This window comes from Carassius carassius, chromosome 47, assembly GCF_963082965.1.
Source record: "Carassius carassius chromosome 47, fCarCar2.1, whole genome shotgun sequence".
Taxonomy (NCBI): domain Eukaryota; kingdom Metazoa; phylum Chordata; class Actinopteri; order Cypriniformes; family Cyprinidae; genus Carassius; species Carassius carassius.
The window spans coordinates 2,564,661-2,585,477 of NC_081801.1; the positions used below are offsets into that span (position 1 = coordinate 2,564,661).

The following is a 20,817-nucleotide window of genomic DNA, read 5'->3' on the forward strand; positions in this document are numbered from 1 at the left end:
TATATTGATGGTCTTGTTAGGCATTTAAAAGAGTGTTTGGCCCTCTAGGGTTAAGATGAATTTACTGCTTCATCAACATATTGAGTGATTTAGAATTCTAATAAATTAAACAATGTTTATATAATAAATTAGCTTGTACAAAGTGCCTAAGTTTGTCCACAACATCTAAATTAACGTGGACCAGCTAGAAACCATGTAAAACCAGATGCCGCTATGATTCAGCTGGATTTTATAATTGATATAAGTTTTGAAATAGAAAGATAATTGAAAGCAAAATGTGAAAATGCAAGACACAAAACAGATGTTTAAGCATTTAAACAATTTTATTACAAAATTTGCACATACAAAAAGGATAATGTACAAGCTTTGAAATTAAACAAAATTAAAGCAAAAACATTTTAGCAATGCCACTTTTAAATTCATCATTAGTAGTAGTAATAAATAAGGTACAAAAATTCCACCAAAAGAGAGTTCTAACATTTTACACAGACTTTTTTTTTACTCAACCAGTTACGTACTAGCAGTCACACCAGCAGGAGGCGCTATTGCTTTAATATGAATGATAAATAGTCTATATTCTGCTAGAAAATCCGCTAGTGAAAAAACACCCACAGCAGTCGGCACCCCTGTCACTGGCACTTTTAGGACAACATTATTATTAATGTCTTTTTTTCTTTCTTTTTTTTTTGTATTTTAAATGCAAGCAGCAGCAAAAAAAAAAAATCCTCTAATATCATTAGTAGAACATCTGCACTAGTCTTTATTTTCTCTATGTAGCTGTATATTTAGTTTATTTAGTCATGTATATATTCAAACCTGAGAAAAACATGCATTAAAATCTGTTGTGCTTTATCATAGTCCGTTAGTCCTGACCCTGCCATGAAACAGGGAGAGAGAAGAAGAGAGAGAGAGAGAGAGAGACTGGCAAAATATTTTTGGACGAAAGAGGATTCATATGCCCTGGAGACAGTCTGAAAGCACTGACTGACAATAACAGAGATGAAGATTAAGAATAAAACAGAAATAGGCACAAGGAATGAAAGATTGCAAAAAAAATGTGCTAGTTCCAAAATCTAGTGAGCCTCCTATTTAGACTAGACAGCACCATATGCAAGATTCTTATGCAGTGACTAAGATTACAAGAGAAGCATTGCGACAGGCTCCACTACAAAAACTGGTGGAGAATGTGGGCAAAATAACTATAATCCATTCAGTCCCCAAAAATATTGATAAAAACAGTTCCATGCAATTAACAATTGACTATTTTAACCAATATGTATGCACGCTACTAATTTTTAAGCATAGCGCTTTGCTAGCTTAGCAATATGCTAATATGAAACTACACTGAAAACAACTTTTTTTATCAATTGCAAATAATCCAGATTGATGCTTTACCACACATTTAAGAATGCTTTACAAAAAAAAGTTTTGTTTTTCATAAATATGCATGTTTAATTCAATATGCGACTCACATGTTTTTTCTCTAGAATTTTCTGAGTGAAAATTTCTACACCAGTTCCAGTGTATCTTAAATTCTAAGTCAGATCTCTTGTGCACTTGGTGTTAATTTGGTCACTTAAAAGGTTTCTTTTCAGTTAGTATGCTGCCTTGGTGTAGGGCATCTCATTAGACTTCGAACACACCCTTAGAAAATGAGAAAATGTAAACATTAACAATTTATGACACGAGAAAGCAAGCAAGTAGAGGATGTAAACATTAACAAGAATAAGAGTCTTAAACACAGAGAGACAGAGTATAGACAGACATGAGACAAGAGACAGAAAGATCGTGTAAACATTAACAATGTAAGAAAGACTTACAGAGAGAAGAGAAAGAGAGAAAGATTGTGTTGCAAAGGTCACCATAGTGGTCAAAACAATGCCAGTGAGAGGGTGGCCTTGGAAAACTAAGAGTGCAAACAGGACAGCGAATCAAAACCCATAATACTCTCACTCAGCTGCCGTGTCTGACCAATCAGCAAGCGGAATGTCAGTAAGGTCACAGCACCAAAGGGAGAAACACACGAACACGACCAACCGCATGCGAAGCATTCCCGCAAACCAACTCAAACATGAGGTAAGAGTTTTAATTATTTTGTGTTATTTCTACATAAATAAAATATGATTCCATTGCAAAAAAAAGAAACTATACAAAATTAAATACGTACCCACGATATCTACAGTTAGTAATAAATTATGATTGTTAAATACTTAAGGCATTTCAATGGACATAACCCTGTGTAAACGATCAACACGAGCCATCATCCGCCAATCAGCACACAGAACACTAGGGGGAGGAGCCAACGCACAGGAAAAAAATGCAGCTCATTGGCTGTATATATATATAATATATATATATTCCTCACAATTTAGACTTCATTTCCCGCAATTGTGGGTTTTTCCACAATTCCGAGTTTATACGTTGCAAATCAAATTTATTTTTTTTGAGTTGTGTGAAAAAAATGTCTAGATTATGAGATAAAAAGTCACAATTACAAATTATTATTATAATTTTTTTATCCCATAATGGAAACAAGCTTCCATAGTTAACTACTTATGTAGGGTAGACTGCAAGATTATGAACACACCCTGAAACAGACAAATTGCCAAGTGAAATTGCCAAGTTTACATTTCAAGCTAAATTAAACCAGACATTTCAGGAAAAACAATATCCATATAAAAAGAAAATCCTTGTTGCAAGTCGTCAGAATTAAACTTGAAAACAGTTAAATGCCAGAAACAAACGCATTGTATCATGTGCATTTCTGCAACCTTCAGTGCTCAAGGGGCGACAGCGTTTAAACCAGATGTGCTATAAACATTTCAACATATTAGCTAACTTTAACTTGCTCTGCAAGATTCTCGACATTTGAGCTGAAACAAAAAAGTACCAGCGTATGTTTCGGGACAAATACAAGTAATTCCTGCATTGCGTCCATCTGTCTAGTCCCACTTGTGTGCTGCTGGCGGATGGTCCTCTATCACACCACATTCTACATTGTAGTTCTAGCAATACAGCATAGCAACCAGCATAGCAACTACGAGGGGACACCCGTTACACAAGAACACGGTCGGACACGCACAAGCCCCGTCCCCCTCCAAACACTGCATGTTTTAAATACCAATAATAAATACAGTAATCATGGCAGCGCAGCACCAGAGTGAGGCCGGGCACTTCAGCTATGCTCACATGTGCTTTTTTTTAGTAGGCATTTAGGGTCAAAGGTCATGGCAGGGTCTCTCTCACTCACACACACACACACACACACACGCTACATGAGTCTGATAATGTTACGGATCTTCACAGCTTAAAGGAGCTAATACACATCCATGCATTTGCGCACACACGCATACTTTCAGGTGTACCTTGAAACAACAACCCAAGCACAGATGCATGCAACTACTACTGCGCCTATCTACACAAATCCACCAATCACAACATTCTCTGCCTACTTTGTTTTGTGTAAGACAACAGCCCTCCTCCTGCTGTCTCGGAAATGAGTTACTTTTGTGTTTTCATATTTTTCGTTGTCATTGCATGTTTTTTTTGGCTTCTCTACATGCACTGTCGTACACCGCTAACCCATGAAAATATTAGCACACATACGATACACACGCACCAAAATGGTGAACAAGCACACAAATGCAAGCCGGAGTAGCTCCAGTGCGTAAGACTAAAGCAGTATTGCAGATAAGAAATACAGTGGACACACACACTCCAGCAGCAAGATTTGACAGTGTCTTATCCGCCATTGTGTATATATTATAAATAGCATGTAATTGTGTGTGTGTGTGTGTGTGTGTGTGTATTGTATGCAAGCTGAGGGTCTTTAGTAAAGTTCATGGCTTAAGGAATTGCACAAATACACACACATATGCTACGGACACACACCATTTCCCTACAGACAGAATCACTCCTCGCGATAGACCCTTTAGTTTCTACCAGCACGTGTGTGTGTGTGTGTGTGTGTGTGTGTGTGTGAGAGAGAGAGAGAGAAAGAGAGAGAGTGTGTGTAGTGTCAGTTATTGTCATTGGCTCAGTAAAGCGAGTGAGTGTGTGTTTAGTGTGTGTTGGATGGCTCATCATACACGTGTATAGGTAATATACAGTGTGTGTGTGTGGATGGAAATGTCAGTGGATGTATAAGAGCGAAAGACAGCATGTGTGTAAGTTATTTGTCAATGCGTGTTATTTCAGCTCTCGAGGGAGAGCTGTGCTTGGATGTCCACTCTGCAGATGGGACACTTCCTACTGGTGGCCAACCACTGATCCACACACACCTGATGGAACAAATGCATACAGGGTAACCGCCTGAAAACAGAAGAGACAGATAAATGGTTTATTAGGACGAGTGGAGCTACATTAGCATACAGCATTTTGTATTTTGACGCTCTGTTATTGTTGTGTTTAGATGTGGGCATCCTGTATTATGCACTTTGCAGTGTTGTTATTGTTAAATAAGACTAAAGATATTAAAAATATAAAAATAAAAATAAAATGATTAAAAAAAAAGAATATCCCTTTGTAAGTTGTTAAACATAACATTTAAAACAACAACTAAAACCATTACTTGAACTGAAATAAATAAAATATTAAATTGTATATATATATATATATATATATATATATATATATATATATATATATATATATATATATATATATATATATATATATATAAACAAATTACTAAACAAAAAATTTGAATACAAGAATAAAAGCCAATTCAAACTTGTCAGTCTAAATACCTCCTGTGGTTTTGAGTTAATATGTTGATAATTTAACAAGACATTTGCATGCAATCAATTATTATATTTTTATCAACTCAATCTCCTGAAAAATCCCTGGTGTAATACTTTTGTTCAAAAGTTTGGGGTCAGATTCTTTTTTAATTTTTTTTTTTTTTTAATTAATACTTTTCTCCAGGAAGGATCCATTAGATTGATATAATGCCACAAAAGATTTCCATTTCAAAAATGATCATGGTTTCCACAAAGATATGACGCTGCACAGCTGTTTTCAACATTGATGATAATCAGAAATGTTTCTTGAGCAGCAAATCATCATATTAGAATGCTTTCTGAAGATCATGTGACACTGAAGACTGGAGGAATGATGCTAAAAATACAGCTGCACATCACAGGAATAAATTACATTTTAACAAATTTGAATACAAAACAGCAGTTTTTTTTAAATTGTAATCATATTTTACAATATCACTGTATTTTTTGACTAAATAAATGCAATGTTGGTGTGCAGAAGAGACTTCTTTCCAATGCATTAAAACACCTTACTGCTCCTGGACTTGTGAATGTAGGTGTATAGTGTCATCTGTATTATACACTACCTGACATCTTCTCCATCCTCCAGCATGGAGAGGCAGATGGTGCATTTCTCATCCACATCTGACTCTTCCTCACTCTCATAATACTTCAGATCCAGCGGCTTCCGCTACACACACAAACAAACACAAACACCAGCGTGTTAGCAGCAGAAAACTGTAGGCTGGACTTGAAGATAAAAGTGTGAATGTGAACAGTGTGTGTATGTACCTTCTTGTATTTGTGCGGGAAGGTGAATCTCTCTATGGTGGTCTGTATGGCCCCTCGGCTGACGCTTCCCAATCGATCCTCCAACTGCAGCAGCTCCTGCACAAAATCAGTGTTAAATACAGCAAAGCATGAACATATGTGAGTTACTGTTTATCTGTCTGTGTGCTTTACCTCATAACTCTCCCGAACAGCAGACGAGTGTCTGCTAGGACTAAAGCCCTGCAGAGCCAGCAGATGAAGCTGTGGATACGGATAATTCCTGATCTCATGGACAACCTGCAGAAAACACAGCATACATGAGTAAAACACTTGAGCATAACATTCAGAGCTGGGTAGTAACGGATTACATGTAATCTGGATTACGTAATCAGATTCCAAAACTCAAGTACTTGTAATTAGAGTAAACTACTTTTTCTACTCTTAATCAGACTACAGTTACTTTTTTATGGATTACATGATTACATTTCATTTACACAATGGTAATAAGATGTTCACAATTCATTGATTCTCCTAAATTGCCTTTTTTTTCTTCCTTTTTTAGTCTTTTCAAAATTCATGTTTGCAATGTAGCTATTTTTTCTTTCATTGATACATTCAAATGCACTTCTAGTGTTTTATTAGATTAAATATTTTTTTAATATTGGCTTTTGTAGTGTAGCTGTTTTCTAAATTTACTTAATTATAAGTTATTAATTATAAGTTTTATTCAGTGTTACTAGCAAACACTAACAGCACGGTACATTGTGTTAGTATTTTGAAAGTGTTAACTGTCCACACATTGCACTAGAAAAATAAGCAATTTTGGCTCTTGTTGGTGAATTAAATATATTTTGTGGAATATATTTTTTCTTTGTGTATGTCAAAATAGTAAAAGATTAGGCTAATTCAATATATGTGCTATCAAATAAGGGTTAGCACGAATGTAATCTAAATGTAATCCAAAAGTAATCAGATTACATTACCAAAAATGTCTAATCTAAGAGATTATATTACTGACTACAAATTTTGTCATGTAATCTGTAATCAGTAATTGATTACAATTCATAAGTAATCTACCCAGCTCTGACCACATTCAACACTTGCACTTACTATCAGTGTTTGTAATAACGCCGTTCTTTTAAACGGTAGGTAACAACGTTATTTTTTCAGTAACGGGGTAATCTAACCAATTACTTTTCCCGTCGTTACAACGCCGTTAACATTACTGGACGTTAAATGCGGTGCGTTACTATGCATTGATTGAATAAACTGTATAATCCGAACGCAACCCTGGCTCAAACAGCGAGTGAGGAGGTGGGTTAATAACGAGATAAGCGATTATGATTGGCTAAGGCAGAGTCATGTGTTTCATGCTAGCCAATCAAAGCCAGTGTTTTTACACACATGCCAGCGGCGCCACACACACACACACAAGCAACAGCTTCGCAGCAGCAGCAAAGATGGCGAGTCAGGAGCAATCCGATGATAAATTAGCATTTTCAAGTTGGAGATATAAGCACTACTTCAAATTCATTGTGGTCAATGGCAAGAACGTACATGTAATGTGTATATTATGTCCAGGAGCGAAGACTTTGTCGACATCCGTTGTAAGCAACTCTAATTTAATGAAGCATCTTACAACGACACACGCATCTACAAAGCTAGTGGCCAAAAGCACTTTTCTTACAAAGATAATATTTGAAGTGCAGGATAAAACTCTTGCTGTCTGTTGACATGCAATAAATATCGAAAGTTATGTACGAACACCTGTCTGTTCTACTCATTTCAACTGACTTGTTAAAACTGCTAAAAAAAATACAAATTCTTTGACATATAGCAACTTTTTTTTTTTTAAACAGTAACGCAAATAGTTACTTTCCCTGGTAACGAGTTACTTTTATTATAGAGTAATTCAGTTACTTTTTGGAACAAGTAGTGAGTAACTATAATTACTTTTTTAAAGTAACGTTCCCAACAGTGCTTACTAATATATATATATATATATATATATATATATATATATATATATATATATATATATATATATATATATATATATATATATATATATATATATACATACAGTCGTGGCCAAAAGTTTTGAGAATTACAAATATTAGTTTTCAAAAAGTTTGCTGCTAAACTGCTTTTAGATCTTTGTTTCAGTTGTTTCTGTGATGTACTGAAATATAATTACATGCACTTCATACGTTTCAAAGGCTTTTATCGACAATTACATGACATTTATGCAAAGAGTCAGTATTTGCAGTGTTGGCCCTTCTTTTTCAGGACCTCTGCAATGTGACTGGGCATGCTCTCAATCAACTTCTGGGCCAAATCCTGACTGATAGCAACCCATTCTTTCATAATCACTTCTTGGAGTTTGTCAGAATTAGTGGGTTTTTGTTTGTCCACCCGCCTCTTGAGGACTGACCACAAGTTCTCAATGGGATTAAGATCTGGGGAGTTTCCAGGCCATGGACCCAAAATTTCAACATTCTGGTCCCCGAGCCACTTAGTTATCACTTTTGCCTTATGGCACGGTGCTCCATCGTGCTGGAAAATGCATTGTTCTTCACCAAACTGTTGTTGGATTGTTGGAAGTAGTTGCTGTTGGAGGGTGTTTTGGTACCATTCTTTATTCATGGCTGTGTTTTTGGGCAGAATTGTGAGTGAGCCCACTCCCTTGGATGAGAAGCAACCCCACACATGAATGGTGTCAGGATGCTTTACTGTTGGCATGACACAGGACTGATGGTAGCGCTCACCTTTTCTTCTCCGGACAAGCCTTTTTCCAGATGCCCCAAACAATCGGAAAGGGGCTTCATCGGAGAATATGACTTTGCCCCAGTCCTCAGCAGTCCGTCCACTATACTTTCTGCAGAAGATCAATCTGTCCCTGATGTTTTATTTGGAGAGAAGTGGCTTCTTTGCTGCCCTTCTTGACACCAGGCCATCTTCCAAAAGTCTTGGCCTCACTGTGCGTGCAGATGCGCTCACACCTGCCTGCTGCCATTCCTGAGCAAGCTCTGCACTGGTGGCACTCCGATCCCGCAGCTGAATCCACTTTAGGAGACGATCCTGGCGCTTGCTGGACTTTCTTGGACGCCCTGAAGCCTTCTTTACAAGAATTGAACCTCTTTCCTTGAAGTTCTTGATGATCCTATAAATTGTTGATTTAGGTGCAATCTTAGTAGCCACAATATCCTTGCCTGTGAAGCCATTTTTATGCAACGCAATGATGGCTGCACGCGTTTCTTTGCAGGTCACCATGGTTAACAATGGAAGAACAATGATTTCAAGCATCACCCTCCTTTTAACATGTCAAGTCTGCCATTCTAACCCAATCAGCCTGACATAATGATCTCCAGCCTTGTGCTCGTCAACATTCTCACCTGAGTTAACAAGACGATTACTGAAATGATCTCAGCAGGTCCTTTAATGACAGCAATGAAATGCAGTGGAAAGGTTTTTTTGGGATTAAGTTAATTTTCATGGCAAAGAAGGACTATGCAATTCATCTGATCACTCTTCATAACATTCTGGAGTATATGCAAATTGCTATTATAAAAACTTAAGCAGCAACTTCTCCGCTTTCCAATATTTCTGTAATTCTCAAAACTTCTGGCCACGACTGTGTATATATATATATATATATATATATATATACACACATACACATACACACACACACACACTCACCACTTGGGAGGTGTTTCTGGGTAAGTGGTGCATTCTGGGAGAGGCCAGGTAATGCTGGTAGGGTTGAGGGATCTGCTGCAGAGGATACTGATGTGGCACACCTGCTTCCACACTCAGATCCCTAAAAAAACACACATTTTCCTTTTATTAAGAGTTTTCAATTTAAAAACAACACAATCAGCAGCAGGGAATTTGTGTGTGGTACATTATTTTCCCTTTTTGACCATAAAGATAATTCCTAAACTAAACAAGGAAGTTTGTTTACTATGGAGGCTTACCTTCTTTATTACAATTCAGAGAAAAAAAAATACTGACTCACCAGTCAGTGCCTTCCGCCAGGTATCTGGGCTGCTGTGGGATTGGCTGAGGGACATGAAGGGGCGGAGTATATTCGTATCCTGGGCGTAACCGATGAGTGTTCATTGGGACTCGCTCCTGTGTGCGTCTGAAGAGATAGAGAGGAATAAAATAGACCTTTTATTTATCAATTGTTTGTGTTTTTCCTTAATGTGTCTTTTATCTTAATGAAAGGTGCATGTGGACGTGTGTTTTGAACCTGCGTTGCAGTAGCTGTTGCTGGATGAGGTATTGCTGCTGTAAGGCCTGAGGTAGGAAAGGGGGCGGGACTTCCTGGTACTGAGGCGGAGCAAGGGGTGGGGGCGGGAACTCAGCAGGCAGCGGTGTTGCCGTAGCAGCCAGGTGGAAATGCCGGCACGAGGTAGCATGACTATGCTGGTGCCTGCTAAAATGTGCTCCTGTATGGGATAAGCAATCACACAGAAGAGAGAGAGAGAGAGAGAGAGAGAGAGAGAGAGAGAGAGAGAGAGAGAGAGAGAGAGAGAGAGAGAGAGAGAGAGAGAGAGAGAGAGAGAGAGAGAGAGAGAGAGAGAGAGTCCACAGAATCCATCAGAGATTAGCGACATTGTGTGAAAAACAGAAGTTATGTGGCAGCAATCCTAGCATGCAGCTTTTTAAAATGTAAAAGTTTTCTTTTCACAAGTAAAAGTTTTAATTTTTTATTTTTTTAAACAGTATGCAGCATTTAGCATAAGATGCAGTATTCAGTACATTATTATTCCACTCTAAACATGAGAAACACACACATTTTGACCATGGTAACAATAGATCCTGCTGAAATACCACATTTACTGAAGCTATTGTTATTACAGAAGAACTTGTTACTGTTAGTCATCACTAAAACATGAAAATAATAATAATATAATATTAATGAATGAACGAATGAAATAATAATATAAATAAATAAAATACAGCTAGTGTTATTACAGAGATACTGTTATAATTAAATATTAGTCATCAGTAAAACATGAAAATAATACATAAAATTACAAAATAATAAACAACAATAAATAAAAAAAAATTAAATAGTGAAAAATGTTAATATAAAAAATACTGTTGTTACTACAGAAAAACGTTAATTTACAAAAACTGAGAAAAAAACAAAATAACAGTAAATAAATTCTAAAAGTAACTTTTTACATTCAACGTACATTTTTACAGAAGAAATAATATCTGCTGTAACAATGGTAATTTGGTATAACTGTGGTTAGCATGGTAAATGTGTGATGTGGTGTATTATCTTATCAGCGGGACATGAAGCAGAACCAGAGGTCATTCTGATGGATGTCCTGCGTTAGAGAATATTACCCGTTCTTTATTTAACTGAAGCCAAGACTTACTTACTCCATGAAAGTCAATTATTAGATCAAAAGTCTAAATGATGACATACTAAGTCATAAACCTTCATCTTAGAATTTCAGTGTAGTATGTCATTATTTTGACTTTGTCCTAATGGACTTAGCATATAATAATTGTGACTCCGTATGTCACAATTTAAACTTTTATCTCATTATTATTCATAAATAATATAATTTTGACTTATTTCATAAAACTTACAATGTCAATTATGACTTAGTATGTGATCATTTCAACTTTTTGACTTGATATTTATGACTTGTGATGATATGTGTCTATTAACCCCTCACAATTATGAATAGTTTCCGTAATTATGACATAGAATATCATAACTGTACGTTTTAAAGTCAAAATTATGACTTGTCAAAGCATTTCTTTCTTACATGCACTTCCATTGAAAAACAGTCCGTTATGCTGCTTGATATTGCAAACTGGTATTTATTATCATATATATTTTAATTTATTACCATGATTATTTAATAAATCTATTAAATTATTTAATGCATTTATTATCATAATGTGTTTTATGTGCATTCACAGAAAATCATTCACTGAAAAAAACTTGGATCTGCTTTGTAAAATAAGGTGGATTGGCCCTAATGAGAGGTGTTTATGAGAGTGGACGCGGCTGGACATAACAGACAGATGGAGGGGTGGGGGGTTTCAGGGACACACAGAGGAGGAGGGGATGATGGGATTGAGGAGGGGGAGGGGAAAGGGAGAGAGGGACTGTTTGACAGCTGCTCCTCAAACCTCTATTTTAACCATTCAGCTGTGTAGCTTTCTCTCTCTCGCTTTCACACACACACACACACACACACATTTTCAAAGATAGCTATTTCCTAACATAATCCTGCTTTGGTGATGCCATAAAGCCTTTAAATGTTATTAAACAGATCTTTGGAATACTTGAGTTTTGCAGTCAGATATTTGTTAAACTGTAATGATATGAAATAAGACAAACTTGCATGGCTATATATACACTACTATTCAAAGGTTAAGGTCTGGAAGACTTTTAAAAAAAGTTTCTTCAGAAATCTCTTCTGCTCACCATTTAGGTTACATTTATGATCAAAAATACAGTACAATCAGTAATATTTTAAAATATTTGTGCAATTTAATTGAACTTTTTTTCTATTGTAATATATTGTAAAATGTAATTTGTGATGTGAAGCTGAATTTTCCGCATCATTCCTCCAGTCTTCAGTGCATGTCACATGATCTTCAGAAATCATTCTAACATGCTGACAAAGAAACATTTCTTAAACCGCTGTTGATATCATTGATAATATTTGCATTTTTTTTATTAATAAAAAGTTCTAATGAAGAGCATTTGTGTCAAGTTGAATTTCAGTGCATCCTTGCTGAATAAAAATACAGTTTTCTTTAAAAATGCATCTTACTGACCCCAAACAGTTTTTGAACAGTGTTGTAAATACATGCACATACTTAAAGCTTGGCCAGTGTCATCTTTCTTTCTTCTCACATTATAAAATATTCCAAATCAATCTCAAATGCATTCATCTATATGTTTGACAAGTAACTTTTTTAAAGTTACATTTAAGATCTTGACCATATGGTTCAATTAAAGTGTGTTATTTCATGTTCAAATAATTAAGTGAGTAACTCCATCATCCCTTCTTGAGTACTGAAGTTTGGTACAGCCACAGAAATGCAATAATGCATGTAAAGTATATATATATATATATAACTGGACTGCATGCTTGCAATGTCTGACTGTTCAGTTTGTGAACACTATTGGTCATGTTTCCCAAAATGTAATGGTAAAAAACAAAAGCACGAATCTGACCTCTGCCTTAAAGGAATAGCTCACCCAAAAATTACAATTGTGCCATCATGTTGTTCTAAACGTGCATGATGTTTCATCTCCCAAATGCAAAAAAAAAAAGATTGATATTTTTGGACCCCACTGACTTTGATTATATGGAAAAAATAAAAACAAAAGACATTTTTTTTAATAATCATCATGTGTTCTACAATAAATGACAGAAATGCCATTTCAACTGTAGTACATTCTGAACTCTTGATTGTTCAGTATCTCTGGTTTCAAGCAGTATTTTGTAGGAAACTGCTGGTTTTGAATTGCATTTTTTTTTCTGAGGTGAATATGAGGACAAAATCAAGTGGTAAAAGGTCATGAAAAAGATTTAAAAATGCTCTGAAATCTCTTGCCCTGGGGGAAAAGGAAACACACTCACGTTTGGAGGAGAAGATGGAATTTTCCGAGTGCAAAAGTGCAGAAACTGTTGATATGGAATCACTATTTTCTCATTTCATGGTGTCTTTGGAGAAGAGAAAAGAGGAGAAACCGGCGATTTTCTCAGCGGGAAATATTCCCCAGGGCTCCAGAAATTCAAGCAAAACTCTTAGATCAGCAGAAACGTATGAGTGCAGTTCACACACTCTGAATTCTAATGATCCTGTTTCTCTGCTTCCCTCACAGACCCAGGCAAAAATATTGATCAGTGAATAATAGTGCTGTATACTGCACATTGTGAGTCTCTAGTTAACCATGCACTCTTCTATCTGAGATTATGACATTTATAGACTGAAAAAACTGTATGACCTCCATCATTAGAAATAAAGGTCATCACCTAAACCTGATTAATGAATCAAATCTGTTGAGAATAAACCTCATTCAGATGTGTTTTTCCTGCCTGACCCTTAACCTTTAACACTTTCTATCCCATGATCCTTTTAACTAATTCCTAATCTACCTTTATTTAGGCTGGTTTCCCCTGCAGGCTTTAGAAACACAAGTCTTTTGCATACAGTAATTAAAATAACTATATATGTTTATGATGGTCATCCATTTAAACCATCAAAAATGTGTAGGAATAAACATTATAAGAACTAGCTAACCAGATTGAACCTCAGGTACCTTAAAATCAACATGAAAAGCCATTTGACCATTTTAATTTCATAATCTGATGTACTCCACTGTTCAAAAGTTTTAGGTTGGTAAGATTTATTTTTTAAATGCTTTGAATAGAAAGTCTCTTCTGCTCACCAAGGTCACATTTATTTGGAAAGATAATAATATTAAAAAATAAACACTAAAAATTGTGAAATATTATTTAAGTTTCAAATAACTTATTTTTTTATACTTGTATGAATACATTTTAAAATGTAATTTATTCCTGTGATCAAAGCTGAAACTTTTAGCATCATTACTCCAGTCTTCAGTGTCACATGATCTTCAGAAATCATTCTTATATGTTAATTTGTTGCTCAAGAACAGTTCTTATTATTATTGTTTTCTGAAAACAAAAATATCTGATGAATAAAAAAAAAATAAAAAAAAATTGCTGACCCCAAACTTTTTAATGGTAATGCATTTCTGTCATTGTCTGTCAAAAGTTGACCAAAATGACTGGAGAGGAGATGGATTATAACAAAATTATGCATATAAAGAATATAAATTCATTCATTTCTGACATCAAGTAGACTTTACGCATTGATTTTCACTCGAACCCCATTTCTCCAGAAAAAACTAGAACGAAGGTGAGATACTCTAATGCAGGAGGTCAGACAGTGAGATGCAGATGGGATGTGTGTGAGACTTGAAGTGACTACTGCATATTTGGGAGTGCACATTTCCCATGATTCACTCTGGCAAGTGGGAGGAGCTGAGTGAAGACTGGAGGGAGGGGCCAAAGAGGCCATAGCGTGGAGTAGGAGGGGTTTCAGGGAACATGAAAATCAGCAGAGAGCACACTGAGGGTTAAGGGAATATCTACAGTCTTTATTGGAAAATATTAGTATGAGTGGAATTGTGTGATCATAATAATAGTAATAATAATTCCATGCAAATAAAGAGCGAAGGCAAGGCCCAACCATGCTCCATAAAGTTAACATAACAGAAGCAGCATCCAATGGGTAGATGTGTATGCTACAACACGTCAGTACAGCAGGACATGTCTACACAAAGATACATTGGAGTTTGCTGTTCAATGTTCCAAACCAAAGAAACAATCAAAATCAAGAGTAAAATAACAAACATGGTCATGCATTACAGGCTAGTACAGGAACAGAAGGCAGAGAACCACAACCAAAGAAATAGAGACATTTCCATACTAGGAGGACTTCTACAGTGCAGTTCTAGTGATCCCTGTGAAGTGGATGACATTAGCACTCGCACAGCGCTCAGTAGCGCTAGGCTAATGCTGGCTTTGCAGCATGGGCAAATCGAATGAATGAGGGGCTGTTTGAGTGACGGTCGGGTGCAGTGTGCCAGTCCAGAGCCAGCAACTAATGCTTAGATACTCGTTTTTGTTTCTTCCAAGTCCTTTTACTACTTCAAACTAAAGACAACTGTTTTTCTTTCTTTCTTAAAATACACCAGTTAAGTCATCTTTAAAGGAATAGATCACCTAAAAATAAACCATTTGCTGAACATTTACTCACTGTTAGGTCATCCAAGATGTAGAGGAGTTTGTTTCTTCATCAGGTTTGGAGAAATGTAGCATGGCATCACTTGCTCATCAATGGATGCTCTGCAGTGAATGGGTGCCGTCAGAATGAGAGTCCAACCAGCTGATTAAAACATCACAATCAACACCACTCCAGTCCATCAGTTAACGTCTTGAGAAGTGAAAAGCTGTGATCTGTGCAGATTTCTCTCCTGATCCAGATGAGATGACTTTTTCACTGGAAGCATTAGGATGGATAGAGGACCCGTTTAAAGAAAACATGCTTTAATGATGGATTTGCTGCTTACAAACACACAGCTTTTCAATTCTCAAGACATTAACTGATGGACTGGAATGATGTGTGGATTATTGTGATGTTTTAATCAGTTGTTTGGACTCTCATTCTGACGGCACCCATTCACTGCACAGGATCCATTGCTGAGCAGGTGATGTAAAGTTAAATTTCTCCAAACCTGTTCTGATGAAGAAAAACTAATCTATATCTTGGATGTCCTAAAGGGTGAGCACATTTTCAACAAATTTGAATTTTTAAGTGAACTATTACTTTAACAGTCATATCAAATCAAACATATCTGACATAAGATGTATGCTCTTCTAAAAGGTGTTTGATGTTAACCATTAAAGTCTTGAAATCGCAGCATTTCTATGGTTTCCATGTGTTGCTCTTTGAGGATTAATTAAGCTCAGACCATTAAAGATAATACATCAATGGAAGTAAAAAAAATATATTATATACCTGACGTTATATATGAAGTCACTCACTCTCGTGTCATTCTATGCACATATGCTGTCATTTTCCCATGCAACTCAAAACAAGTCTTTTTAGATCTATGCTACAGCCGTTTTCCTTAAACAGCCATCTTAAACTCACTTACATTTAGTTCCATAAAAGAACCATTTGCATTTTTGACCTTCAAAACCACTGAATGCAAATGAGATTTCAGAGTTCTGCAGCGAAGAAAACGAGTAAATAATACCTTCAATTTCACTCGTAAGACATCAGAAGACCTGAAATATAGTGTATGCGTCATTTAAACCAGGGTTATTGACATTACCCAAAACTACTAAAACCATTTTTGTTAGTGGGGAAGCTGAAATCAAATATTAATATTAGAAGAATTTTTTTTAAACTAAAAATAAGAAATGTTGCCTGAAATAAGTAACATTAAGTGAATAAAAACGAATAAAAATTTAAATAGCAATATTAAAATATATATTATTTTATTATTATTATTTGTCCTTTCTGGAGCCCCATCAATATCCTCTTAACATTTTATATTTCCTACAAAACAAATAACAGCATATGGGGGTTGAATGACATAAAGGGGAGTAAATACTGAAAGAATTGAATTTATGCAAACTATTCCTTTAAGGAAGATGGTATAGATTTAATTTGATTAAATCATTCATGGGTAACCCTAGGGAGGCAAAGCCTACAGAGCGAAGGGTCACTGAGTGAGATATTATCGATCCCAATTGTACATACATAATTAGAAAAATTTACATCAAGCTTCTCTAGTAAGTTTCTGAGTCCAACCCTCTGGCAAATCTCACCGGCACAGCACACCTTCCCAAAAGACAGAGACAGTGTTTAGGAGTCGATCAAGCCCGGCTATAATCGAGTGAGAGGCCAATGCATCCACTTGACAGAAATTTACAGCAAAAATGTTGGTCTATCCACACCGAGAATGGGACAAATCACAATGACAGTCGTAAAAAAGCTAAATGCTACAATGAGTTGTTATTTTAGCAACAATGACCATCTAAAAATAAGAAGACAAGAGGATTCTTCTAGAGAAGAGAGAGTGTTATTCTGCAGTCTGTTACACTGGATGAGTGAGTTTGTTTGTAATGTCGTCTTCAGATGGAAAGAGAGGGAATGAGAAGAGGGAGTCACAACACAGCTAGATGCAGGGCAGGCAGAGGCTATAGCACAGCAGCGGCGGGTGATCGTTAGATACACAATGGAAGGGAACAGAGCTCTGAAAAAAAATGCGGTATGTAGAATCAGCCCCCAGACTATGGAACAAGGAAGAAAATAGAAACAAATACAAGCACAATCAATGAAACCATCGGTGCTAGAACATGGCTACAAATGCACCTCAAATTATTACTATTATTATTATTGCACACATATATCAATGCATTTGGGTCTCCTGGTGCTAACGTGTGACAGTAAAATGCATACAGCACTATATTTAATGCATATTTTAAGCATCAATGCATTTGCTTTCCTGCTGGTGACAGTAAATATCCCACACTAATATATTATTTAATTGCACATATTTTACTTACAGATGCTGATGCAGCATGGCTACAAAATGCACCGAAAAAATTACTATATTATTATTGGACAAATATGTTGATGCATTATTCTTCTGCTGGTTACAGTAAAATGCATAAACTACTATATTTAATTGCATAAATTTTATATACATATTTCTGGTATCGATGCACTTGTTTTTCTGCTGGTGCTAATGGGTGACAGTAAAATGTATATACTAATATATAATTTAATTGCACACATTTTAAATACAGATGCACCTCATTTTATTATTGTTATACAAATGCACACATATTGAAGCATTTGTTTTTCTGACGGTGACTGTAAAATGCATATACTACTCTATTATTTATTTCCACACATTTTATATACAGATGCTGGTTCAACACAATGCATCTCATTGCATCTACTATTTTATGTTGCACTTATGCATGCATCTTATTTTCTATTGGGGTCAACAAAATGCATAACATACTACTAGAATTATTTAATTGCAAATATGATATACGAAAGCATCTGGTGAAGCATGGCTACAAATGCCACGATTATGAGGTAACTGCATTTTAAATATAAATACCGGTGCAGAATGGTGCATTTCTGCTATTATTATAATTGACGTGCACAGATACTGTGTACATGGACGCACATTTTTTTTTCCAGCGCAGACATGGCTAGCTAAGATGGGATTCTAGATCCAGGTGTTTTTCCCCAGTCCAGCAGAATCAAACACATTTCAAGCGGCAATCGATGATTTGATTTTAAAACGATGCGATTTTTCACGCATTCGCCTTGTTAAAGCTGAATTTGTGAGAAGGTTCAGATGAGGATGTTTCGTGGCACTGCAGCTGCCCATCAGCACACTGACTGCTGAAGCCATGTTTAATTATTCATAAACAAAACCGCACACGGCGGAACGGATGTGAGGGAATTTAACGGATCGTAACGCGTTATCTACAGTGCAACTATGTCGCTTTCTAATACGAAGGCTCGTGTTCGTCGCATCGCGCTGAAAAACCTTGTAACGAGAGAGTTTTAGTTTGACGCGCCCCAATGAGGAGCTGTACGCAAGACAAATACATGTCCACGCATAAACGCGTAACGTTAGAGTTGTTTCTGTATTACTGACACAAAGGATGACGCTCAGGAACGTGATACGCGTTTTCCAAAATGGGACCCTACAACGAAATATCCAGTAAATTAAAACACACTCTGTCTGGAATATACATATGATGGACATCTTCTTTACTGTTACGCCACTGAACAAATCGCTCCGTGTTTTTGTCGCTTCCCCAGGCCAGCAGCCTTTGATCATTTCCGCGCGATCCTCAAACGCACATGAAAAAAGCCGCAATTACCTCTACTTCTGACCGAACCGAAGACGGGAAGAACCAGATATCCGACGTGCACTAACACCATCCTGGCTCCTTTGTTGCTGTGCTGCCCATGGACACCTTCGCCTTCCGATACGAGACCATTCAAAATGCAGCCCAGAAGCCAGCTGCCCGCACACAAAGAGAACGGCAGCCAATCAGCGAGCCCAGCGCCGCTTCCTGTGGCTCCGGTCTCAGCCAATCAGAGCGCTCGGCACGGCGGCGAGTCTTTTGTGAATTAGCTGTAGGGGGTTTGACGTTCTGGACGCGGCGGAAACGCTCAGCTACCAAAACGCGTCAAGATTCGCAAACTATGACGTCAGCGTGCAAGTACGTTTTGAAAAATAGAACTAAAAAAACTGCAGTGTTTAGTACTCAAGGTTATGCAATCAGTCTATTTTATGTTCAGTGAATATTCTGGTATGACCTATTTACAGCTCCTGTGACAAGTTGTTCCTTACCATACATAAATAAATAAGCAAATAATGGCTTAAATTGAGGATTTGAACAAACCCTAACCCTAAATATTATCCAAAGAACATGATATTTACCTGACATACAATAAAAAGTCAGAAAAAAAACTGACTGGATGGCTTACACTTTGGAGACTTTTGGCAAAACCACCTTTTTAGTTTTAACTCACGCACTCTTAAAAATGTGTGTGTGTTTTTTTGTGTGAAGCGACAGAAGAACCATTGAACCTTTCATGTCCTTAAAATACAATTTTTCATATTGTGAAGAACATTTTAATAATCTAAAGAAACTTTTATCAATATAAAGAGCCCTTTGTGGAATGGAAAGATTCTATATATGTTAAAGGTTCTTTATTGAACCATAAATTACTATAAAGAACCTTTATTTTTAAGAGGGTAACATTAACTTTTTAACAGTCTGAAGTAACTGGTGTACAACTGTTGTCAACACAGTTTCAGATTTCTTGTTTGTAGTAAGTTAAGGTCAACAGAAACATGATCAACCTGTTGATTTGTGTTTAAAAAAAATATTTTTTGAAAGAAAGCATGAGCAAATCACAGACAGACAGACACAGTCTGTTGACTATAAAGGGGGTTGGTGGCTCTGAAAGACTATACACTCCATATGTCAGTCCTGAACCCTTCCCCCAAACACACACACACACACAGTGTGATTATCTCTACTCCTTCTGTTCATACTTCTCACCACGACCCCTGTGAAGACCCTCAGCCTCTCTCTCTGTGCTCCTCCAATTATAAAGTAACACATCTCATTCAACATTGATTACACTGCGTGTTATGAAGAAACCTTTCTCTGACAGTCACTGTACTTAAAGCATGTTATGGACAGAATCAAAAACAGTCTATTAATTAATTAAAAGATCTTAACCCAACATTGAACCATGTGCAAATTCATGGCCTTTTGATGGAATCACACTGACAGCTTTTAAAAGTGAGCTGACCAAAAGAATAGCAGCTTTTAAAAATATAACTCTCAATGTCCTGTTTATGTGAATGAAGTGAATCTCTAAATATAGTTTTACAGACAAAAACATTCTTATAAAAACTAAAAGTCAATGAAAACAACATTCCATCAGGTCAAACATCATATGATGAGATAAAAGCATCCAGAAACTTTATAATGTCATAATAAACACAATAGAGTTAAGTTTAAAATAGTTTAACTCGATGTTACTGTAGGAAATGTCAATTACCCAAAAGTAAGTCAAAACAAAACAAAAACAAAAAAGTATGCAAATACACTACCATTAAAAAATTTGGGGCCAGTAA

The 20,817-nt window shown here is 36.3% G+C and overlaps 1 protein-coding gene across 2 annotated transcripts; it reads right to left on the reverse strand.

The window, feature by feature from the left end:
• Positions 1-2,816: 2,816 nt before the first annotated feature.
• On the reverse strand, positions 2,817-19,282 carry ark2ca (arkadia (RNF111) C-terminal like ring finger ubiquitin ligase 2Ca). 2 transcript variants are annotated; one of them, XM_059542193.1, is made up of 8 exons: positions 19,040-19,282; positions 9,790-9,988; positions 9,553-9,678; positions 9,234-9,354; positions 5,724-5,828; positions 5,553-5,648; positions 5,348-5,451; positions 2,817-4,311 (listed from the first exon to the last, which is right to left on the reverse strand). In XM_059542193.1, the coding sequence occupies exons 1-8, from the start codon at positions 19,098-19,100 to the stop codon at positions 4,194-4,196; spliced, it is 930 nt and encodes a 309-aa protein (XP_059398176.1). In that variant the 5' UTR covers positions 19,101-19,282; the 3' UTR covers positions 2,817-4,193. The 2 variants fall into 2 exon arrangements, 1 of the variants encoding a protein (XP_059398176.1); XR_009428720.1 differs by lacking the exons at positions 2,817-4,311; positions 5,348-5,451; positions 5,553-5,648; ... (2 more) ...; positions 9,553-9,678; positions 9,790-9,988 and adding an exon at positions 16,607-17,382.
• Between the last annotated feature and the right edge of the window lie 1,535 nt (positions 19,283-20,817).

Bases quoted from the DNA above. Each gene is read 5' to 3' on its own strand.
- ark2ca (XM_059542193.1), bottom strand. From the start codon at position 19,100: ATGGTGTTAGTGCACGTCGGATATCTGGTTCTTCCCGTCTTCGGTTCG. The intron at 9,989-19,039 runs GTAATTGCGGCT...TATCCCATACAG, and splicing joins CGGTTCGGTCAGAAGTAGAG to GAGCACATTTTAGCAGGCAC. The intron at 4,312-5,347 runs GTAGTGTATAAT...TTCTGTTTTCAG, and splicing joins GAGGATGGAGAAGATGTCAG to GCGGTTACCCTGTATGCATT.